The sequence below is a fragment of the Salvelinus alpinus genome, chromosome 2 (assembly GCF_045679555.1).
Source record: "Salvelinus alpinus chromosome 2, SLU_Salpinus.1, whole genome shotgun sequence".
In the NCBI taxonomy this organism is placed as follows: Eukaryota; Metazoa; Chordata; class Actinopteri; order Salmoniformes; family Salmonidae; genus Salvelinus; species Salvelinus alpinus.
In genome coordinates, this window is record NC_092087.1 from 2754698 (window position 1) to 2763118 (window position 8421).

Sequence of the window (8421 nt, forward strand, 5' to 3'; positions counted from 1 at the left end):
TTGTATGATTTTTAAGTAATTAATTTGCATTTTATTGCATGACATAAGTATTTGATACATCAGAAAAGCAGAACTTAATATTTGGTACAGAAACCTTTTGTTTGCAATTACAGAGATCATACGTTTCCTGTAGTTCTTGACCAGGTTTGCACACACTGCAGCAGGGATTTTGGCCCACTCCTCCATACAGACCTTCTCCAGATCCTTCAGGTTTCGGGGCTGTCGCTGGGCAATACGGAATTTCAGCTCCCTCCAAAGATTTTCTATTGGGTTCAGGTCTGGAGACTGGCTAGGCCACTCCAGGACCTTGAGATGCTTCTTACGGAGCCACTCCTTAGTTGCCCTGGCTGTGTGTTTCCGGTCGTTGTCATGCTGGAAGACCCAGCCACGACCCATCTTCAATGGTCTTACTGAGGGAAGGAGGTTGTTGGCCAAGATCTCGCGATACATGGCCCCATCCATCCTCCCCTCAATACGGTGCAGTCGTCCTGTCCCCTTTGCAGAAAAGCATCCCCAAAGAATGATGTTTCCACCTCCATGCTTCACGGTTGGGATGGTGTTCTCGGGGTTGTACTCATCCTTCTTCTTCCTCCAAACACGGCGAGTGGAGTTTAGACCAAAAAGCTCTATTTTTGTCTCATCAGACCACATGACCTTCTCCCATTCCTCCTCTGGATCATCCAGATGGTCATTGGCAAACTTCAGACAGGCCTGGACATGCGCTGGCTTGAGCAGGGGGACCTTCCGTGCGCTGCAGGATTTTAATCCATGACGGCGTAGTGTGTTACTAATGGTTTTCTTTGAGACTGTGGTCCCAGCTCTCTTCAGGTCATTGACCAGGTCCTGCCGTGTAGTTCTGGGCTGATCCCTCACCTTCCTCATGATCATTGATGCCCCACGAGGTGAGATCTTGCATGGAGCCCCAGACCGAGGGTGATTGACTGTCATCTTTAACTTCTTCCATTTTCTAATAATTGCGCCAACAGTTGTTGCCTTCTCACCAAGCTGCTTGCCTATTGTTCTGTAGCCCATCCTAGCCTTGTGCAGGTCTACAATTTTATCCCTGATGTCTTTACACAGCTCTCTGGTCTTGGCCATTGTGGAGAGGTTGGAGTCTGTTTGATTGAGTGTGTGGACAGGTGTCTTTTATACAGGTAATGAGTTCAAACAGGTGCAGTTAATACAGGTAATGAGTGGAGAACAGGAGGGCTTCTTAAAGAAAAACTAACAGGTCTGTGAGAGCCGGAATTCTTACTGGTTGGTAGGTGATCAAATACTTATGTCATGCAATAAAATGCAAATTAATTACTTAAAAATCATACAACGTGATTTTCTGGATTTTTGTTTTAGATTCCGTCTCTCATAGTTGAAGTGTACCTATGATAAAAATTACAGACCTCTACATGCTTTGTAAGTAGGAAAACCTGCAAAATCGGCAGTGTATCAAATACTTGTTCTCCCCACTGTATATATATATAATAATATAATATTATTTGTTCTTTGTTCTCTCATGTCCAAATATTAATGTTTTCTGGAACCCGACACTGGAATGATCAAACGGCAAGAGTCAGACAAACAGGTCGTATAGGCACGGTTTAATTGAGACCCTCCTGTTCTCCACTCATTACCTGTATTAACTGCACCTGTTCTCCACTCATTACCTGTATTAACTGCACCTGTTCTCCACTCATTACCTGTATTAACTGCACCTGTTCTCCACTCATTACCTGTATTAACTGCACCTGTTCTCCACTCATTACCTGTATTAACTGCACCTGTTCTCCACTCATTACCTGTATTAACTGCACCTGTTCTCCACTCATTACCTGTATTAACTGCTCCTGTTCTCCACTCATTACCTGTATTAACTGCACCTGTTCTCCACTCATTACCTGTATTAACTGCACCTGTTCTCCACTCATTACCTGTATTAACTGCACCTGTTCTCCACTCATTACCTGTATTAACTGCACCTGTTCTCCACTCATTACCTGTATTAACTGCACCTGTTCTCCACTCATTACCTGTATTAACTGCTCCTGTTCTCCACTCATTACCTGTATTAACTGCACCTGTTCTCCACTCATTACCTGTATTAACTGCACCTGTTCTCCACTCATTACCTGTATTAACTGCACCTGTTCTCCACTCATTACCTGTATTAACTGCACCTGTTCTCCACTCATTACCTGTATTAACTGCACCTGTTCTCCACTCATTACCTGTATTAACTGCACCTGTTTGAACTCGTTACCTGTATAAAAGACACCTGTCCACACACTCAATCAAACAGACTCCAATCTCTCCACAATGGCCAAGACCAGAGAGCTGTGCAAGGACATCAGGGATAAAAGTGTAGACCTGCACAAGGCTGGGATGGGCTACAGGACAATAGGCAAGCAGCTTGGTGAGAAGGCAACAACTGTTGGCGCAATTATTAGAAAATGGAAGTAGTTCAAGATGACGGTCAATCACCCTCGGTCTGGGGCTCCATGCAAGATCTCACCTCGTGGGGCATCAATGATCATGAGGAAGGTGAGGGATCAGCCCAGAACTACACGGCAGGACCTGGTCAATGACCTGAAGAGAGCTGGGACCACAGTCTCGAAGAAAACCATTAGTAACACACTACGCCGTCATGGATTAAAATCCTCCAGCGCACGCAAGGTCCCCCTGCTCAAGCCAGCGCATGTCCAGGCCCGTCTGAAGTTTGCCAATGTCCATCTGGATGATCCAGAGGAGGAATGGGAGAAGGTCATGTGGTCTGATGAGACAAAAATAGAGCTTTTTGGTCTAAACTCCACTCGCCGTGTTTGGAGGAAGAAGGATGAGTACAACCCCAAGAACCCCATCCCAACCGTGAAGCATGGAGGTGGAAACACCATTCTTTGGGGATGCTTTTCTGCAAAGGGGACAGGACGACTGCACCGTATTAAGGGGAGGATGGATGGGGCCATGTATCGCGAGATCTTGGCCAACAACCTTCTTCCCTCAGTAAGAGCATTGAAGATGGGTCGTGGCTGGGTCTTCCAGCATGACAACGACCCGAAACACACAGCCAGGGCAACTAAGGAGTGGCTCCGTAAGAAGCATCTCAAGGTCCTGGAGTGGCCTAGCCTGAAGGATCTGGAGAAGGTCTGTATGGAGGAGTGGGCCAAAATCCCTGCTGCAGTGTGTGCAAACCTGGTCAAGAACTACAGGAAACGTATGATCTCTGTAATTGCAAACAAAGGTTCCGTACCAAATATTAAGTTCTGCTTTTCTGATGTATCAAATACTTATGTCATGCAATAAAATGCAAATTAATTACTTAAAAATCATGCAATGTGATTTTCGTCTCTCACAGTTGAAGTGTACCTACGATAAAAATTACAGACCTCTACATGCTTTGTAAGTAGGAAAACCTGCAAAATCGGCAGTGTATCAAATACTTCTTCTCCCCACTGTATATATACACACAGTTGTGGTCAGAAGTTTACATACACCTTAGCCAAATACGTTTAAGATCCGTTTTTCACAATTCCTGACATTTAATCCTAGTAAAAATCCTGTTTTAGGTCAGTTAGGATCACCACTTTATTTTAAGAATGTGAAATGTCAGAATAATAGTAGAGAGAATGATTTACACATACAGTTCTACAGTTTGAACCCCTGCTGTCTCTGGCTCCACAACCCCCCCGCCCGGCCATCTACAGTTGAAGTCGGAAGTTTACATACACTTAGGTTGGAGTCATTAAAACTCGTTTTTCAACCACTCCACAAATTGCTTGTTAACAAACTATAGTCTTGGCAAGTCGGTTAGGACATCTACTTTGTGCATCACACAAGTAATTTTTCCAACAATAGTTTACAGACAGATTATTTCACTGTATCACAATTCCAGTGGGTCAGAAGTTTACATACACTAAATTGACTGCCTTTAAACAGCTTGGAAAATTCAAGAAAATGATGTCATGGCTTTAGAAGCTTCTGACATCATTTGAGTCAATTGGATGTGTACCTGTGGATGTATTTGAAGGCCTACCTTCAAACTCAGAGCCTCCTTGCTTGACATCATGGGAAAATCAAAAGAAATCAGCCAAGATCTCAGAAAAAAAATTGTAGATCTACACAAGTCTGGTTCATCCTTGGGAGCAATTTCCAGATGCCTGAAGGTACCACGTTCATCTGTACAAACAACAGTACGCAAGTATAAACACCATGGGACCACGCAGCCGTCATACCGCTCAGGAGGGAGACGCGTTCTGTCTCCTAGAGATGAATGTACTTTGGTGCAAAAAGTGCAAATCAATCCTAGAACAGCAAAGGACCTTGTGAAGATGCTGGAGGAAACAGGTACAAAAGTATCTGTATCCACAGTAAAATGAGTCCTATAATCGACATAACCTGAAAGGCCGCACAGCAAGGAAGAAGCCACTGCTCCAAAACCGCCATAAAAAAACGACTACGGTTTGCAACTGCACATGGGGACAAAAATCGTAATTTTTGAAGAAATGTCCTCTGGTCTGATGAAACAAAAATAGAACTCTTTGGCCATAATGACCATCGTTACGTTTGGAGGAAAAGGGGGAGGCTTGCAAGCCAAAGAACACCATCCCAACCGTGAAGCACGGGGGTGGCAGCATCATGTTGTGGGGGTGCTTTGCTGCAGGAGGGACTGGTGCACTTTTACAAAATAGATGGCATCATGGGGGTGGAAAATTATGTGGATATATTGACGCAACATCTCAAGACATCAGTCAGGAAGTTAAAGCTTGGTTGCAAATGGGTCTTCCAAATGGACAATGACCCCAAGCATACATCCAAAGTTGTGGTAAAACGGCTTAAGGATAACAAAGTGAAGGTATTGGAGTGGCCATCACAAAGCCCTGACCTCAATCCAATAGAACATTTGTGGGCAGAACTGAAAAAGCGTGTGCGAGCAAGGAGGCCTACAAACCTGACTCCGTTACACCAGCTCTGTCAGGAGGAATGGGCCAAAATTCACCCAACTTATTGTGGGAAGCTTGTGGAAGGCTACCTGAAACGTTTGACCCAAGTTAAACAATTTATCATTCATTCTCTCTCCTATTATTCTGACATTTCACATTCTTAAAATAAAGTGGTGATCCTAACTGACCTAAGACAGGGAATTTTTACTCGGATTAAATGTCAGGAATTGTGAAAAAACGGATCTTAAATGTATTTGGCTAAGGTGAATGTAAACTTACAACTTCAACTATATATATATATAAATAAATAAAACATCCGATTAATCGGTATCGGCTTTTTTTGGTCCTCCAATAAATCGGTATCGAAAAATCATAATCGGTCGACCTCTAGTAAAGTTGGTTGCCAAAGCCTAAGGAAGGAGGAGACATGACAAGAAAGGAATTTGGTTTACCGTTTTATCTGTGGATGAATTGTTGGAGTAGAGGACCTTGTGCATTTCAGGTAAAATAACAAACCAATGTTTATATCCCAGGACAAATTAGCTAGCAACAGCAACATGGTGCTCAATATAACTAATAGGAGCAGGTAGGGTGAAAATGCCCTAAAATAAGCCCTGTTTTTCGTGATTACTTCAAAAGTACGGCAAACAGCTGAGAATTATGGTCATATTATGAAACCGGGCTCCACGGCGGATGCAATGAACTAGTTATGTGAAAAGCTTTGTTAAAAATGTCATGTGTCCAGCCTATTTATATAAAAACCGGCGACCGGGCGTCATCAATCCTAGTCATTATAGTGCAGATCTAGCGCCCACTATCGTCTGCCTAGGCTACACTTTAGTGCTAACTAGCAAACAAAAGCACCAATCGCGTGATCCATGGACTTGTTCAATCTGAGCAACACACTACCGCATGTTCTCATATATCGCACCAGACTGGTCTCAGCTTCAAAGCTAACGTTAGGAAGCTAACTAGCAACGGCAAAGAGTTAGCTAATGTTGGCTAGCCAGCCAGCTAGCTAAGAAGCTAGCGAACATTTCCTAATTGCAAGTCCGGAAACATCACACAGCTCAAGGCAAGAAACGTACTCAAGGAATAGTAAAACCATTAGTCACCTGCAGGTGACTTGCTTCGTGCTCATTTTTGTTCATCAATAACATTGGCGCAACAGTATTTATGTTATCGTTGTCACGTTTGAGTGCAATCCGAAACACCCGCCTATGAACCCCCAGAATCAATTAAAATAAGGTTCCGATGTTAAGGTTCCGGGCACGTATTAGGCAGACTGGTCGCCGGGGAAATGGCTGAAGCAGAAGTGTCGTTAGAAGCGAAACGCTGAAAGCACGTCCAGTACCGTTAGCGAGGAAGATGCGTGGACAACAGTGAAGTCTTAGAATGGATTTATTTGGGAAAAACCGTTTGAAGTCACGAGGATGGTGAAGAAGGCGTTGGGAAAAGTGGATGCAGACAAAGTAACCAGGGGGTGTATGGTGTTATCACTGGAGTCCTGTTGGACAGTGATAATCAATATCATAGGCAAAAAATTCCAGAAGTAGTTAATGCACGTCTAATGACCCGTATGGGGAAAGGGAGCAAAGTGTATCTGTATTGCTGATGTTTGATGAGTATTAATCACTCTATAAGGTTGGGATATAAAAGATACACCTCAGAGCATTCGTGCAAAACCCAATGCAATGCAAGAAGTGTAAAAAGGGGCAGAGTTTGAGCCCCACCTGTTTAGTGTAATTGTATTTATTTTTGCCTGTTTTGCATGTTATTTTGGCATTAATAGGTGTCAGTATCAGTTTGCAAACAATATAAAAAATAAAAAACATGATTGAGTTAATAAAGCTGCAAACAAACATGGTCTCTTTTTTGCTGTGTTGAGTAAGGCAGCTCCAAAATGCAGGTGTTTCAGACTAGCTCAGTGCTTTCTGTGGTGGTGAGGCAGCCAGCGGAAAATATGGAGCATTGAGGAATGTTCTCTAGTCGCGCTGTGATTGGCTCAGTGTTCTGTCATGAATGGGGACACTAGGTCGCCGCATAATCTACAGGTAGAGCTTGACAATTCAAGCCCCTTGGGTGCTGCCATAGAGTTACATTAGAAGTGCCCATCCAAGAAGGCTCAAGGTTATTGGCCACAGATAAAATGACGTCAAATCAAGATATACCAACCGTAGCTTCGAATGGATTGGTCATGTCAACGTCTGGGACACTGTAAAGTCCATGGAGAATAAGAGCACCTCCTCCCAGCTGCCCACTGCACTGAGGCTTGGAAACACTGTCACGACTGATAAATCCATGATAATTGAGAATTTCAATGAGCATTTTTCTACAGCTGGCCATGCTTTCCACCTGGCTACCCCTACCCCGGTCAACAGCCCTGCACCCCCCACAGCAACTTGCCCAAGCCTCCCCCATTTCTCCTTCACCCAAATCCAAATAGCTGATGTTCTGAAAGAGCGGCAAAATCTGGACCCCTACAAATCAGCCGGGCTAGACATTCTGGACCCTCTCTTTCTAAAATGATCCACCAAAATTGTTGCAACCCCTATTACTAGCCTGTTCAACCTCTCTTTCGTATCGTCTGAGATCCCCAAAGATTGAAAAGCTGCCACGGTCATCCCCCTCTTCAAAGGGGGAGACTCTCTAGACCCAAACTACTACAGACCTACAGTTGAAATCGGAAGTTTACATACACCTTAGCCAATAACATTTAAACTCAGTTCTCACAATTCCTGACATTTAATCCTTGTAAAAAATAACCTGTCTTAGTGTAACAGTATAACTTTAAACCGTCCCCTCGCCCCGACACGGGCGCGAACCAGGGACCTTCTGCACACATCAACGGTCGCCCACGAAGCACCGTTACCCATCACTCCACAAAGGCCGCGGCCCTTGCAGAGCAAGGGGAAACCCTACTTCAGGTCTCAGAGCAAGTGACGTAACCGATTGAAATGCTATTAGCGCGTACCCGCTAACTAGCTAGCCATTTCACATCCGTTACACTCACCCCCCTTTCAACCTCCTCCTTTTCCGCAGCAACCAGTGATCCGGGTCAACAGCATCAATGTAACAGTATAACTTTAAACCGTCCCCTCGCCCCGACACGGGCGCGAACCAGGGACCTTCTGCACACATCAACGGTCGCCCACGAAGCACCGTTACCCATCACTCCACAAAGGCCGCGGCCCTTGCAGAGCAAGGGGAAACCCTACTTCAGGTCTCAGAGCAAGTGACGTAACCGATTGAAATGCTATTAGCGCGTACCCGCTAACTAGCTAGCCATTTCACATCCGTTACATTAGGTCAGTTAGGATCACCACTTTATTTATTTTTAATTGAAATGTCAGAATAATAGTAGAGAAAATTATTTATTTCAGCTTTTATTTCTTTCATCACATTCCCAGTGGGTCAGAAGTTTACATACACTCAATTAGTATTTAGTAGCATTGGCTTTAAATAGTTTAACTTGGGTCAAATGTTTCAG

General features: G+C 44.1%; 1 protein-coding gene across 2 annotated transcripts in view; it reads right to left on the minus strand.

Annotated features, from left to right (window-relative positions):
• LOC139552821 (E3 ubiquitin-protein ligase makorin-2-like) overlaps window positions 1-6303 on the minus strand; it is a 77093-nt gene extending 70790 nt beyond the window's left edge. Inside the window, exon 1 of one of the 2 annotated variants that reach the window (XM_071364885.1) lies at window positions 6047-6303. In XM_071364885.1, coding sequence (XP_071220986.1) covers window positions 6047-6072 — 26 coding nt within the window. In that variant the 5' untranslated portion in view covers window positions 6073-6303. Of the gene's footprint in view, window positions 1-6019 lie in introns of both variants that reach the window. The other variant, XM_071364893.1, reaches the window with a different exon arrangement.
• Window positions 6304-8421: the final 2118 nt, after the last annotated feature.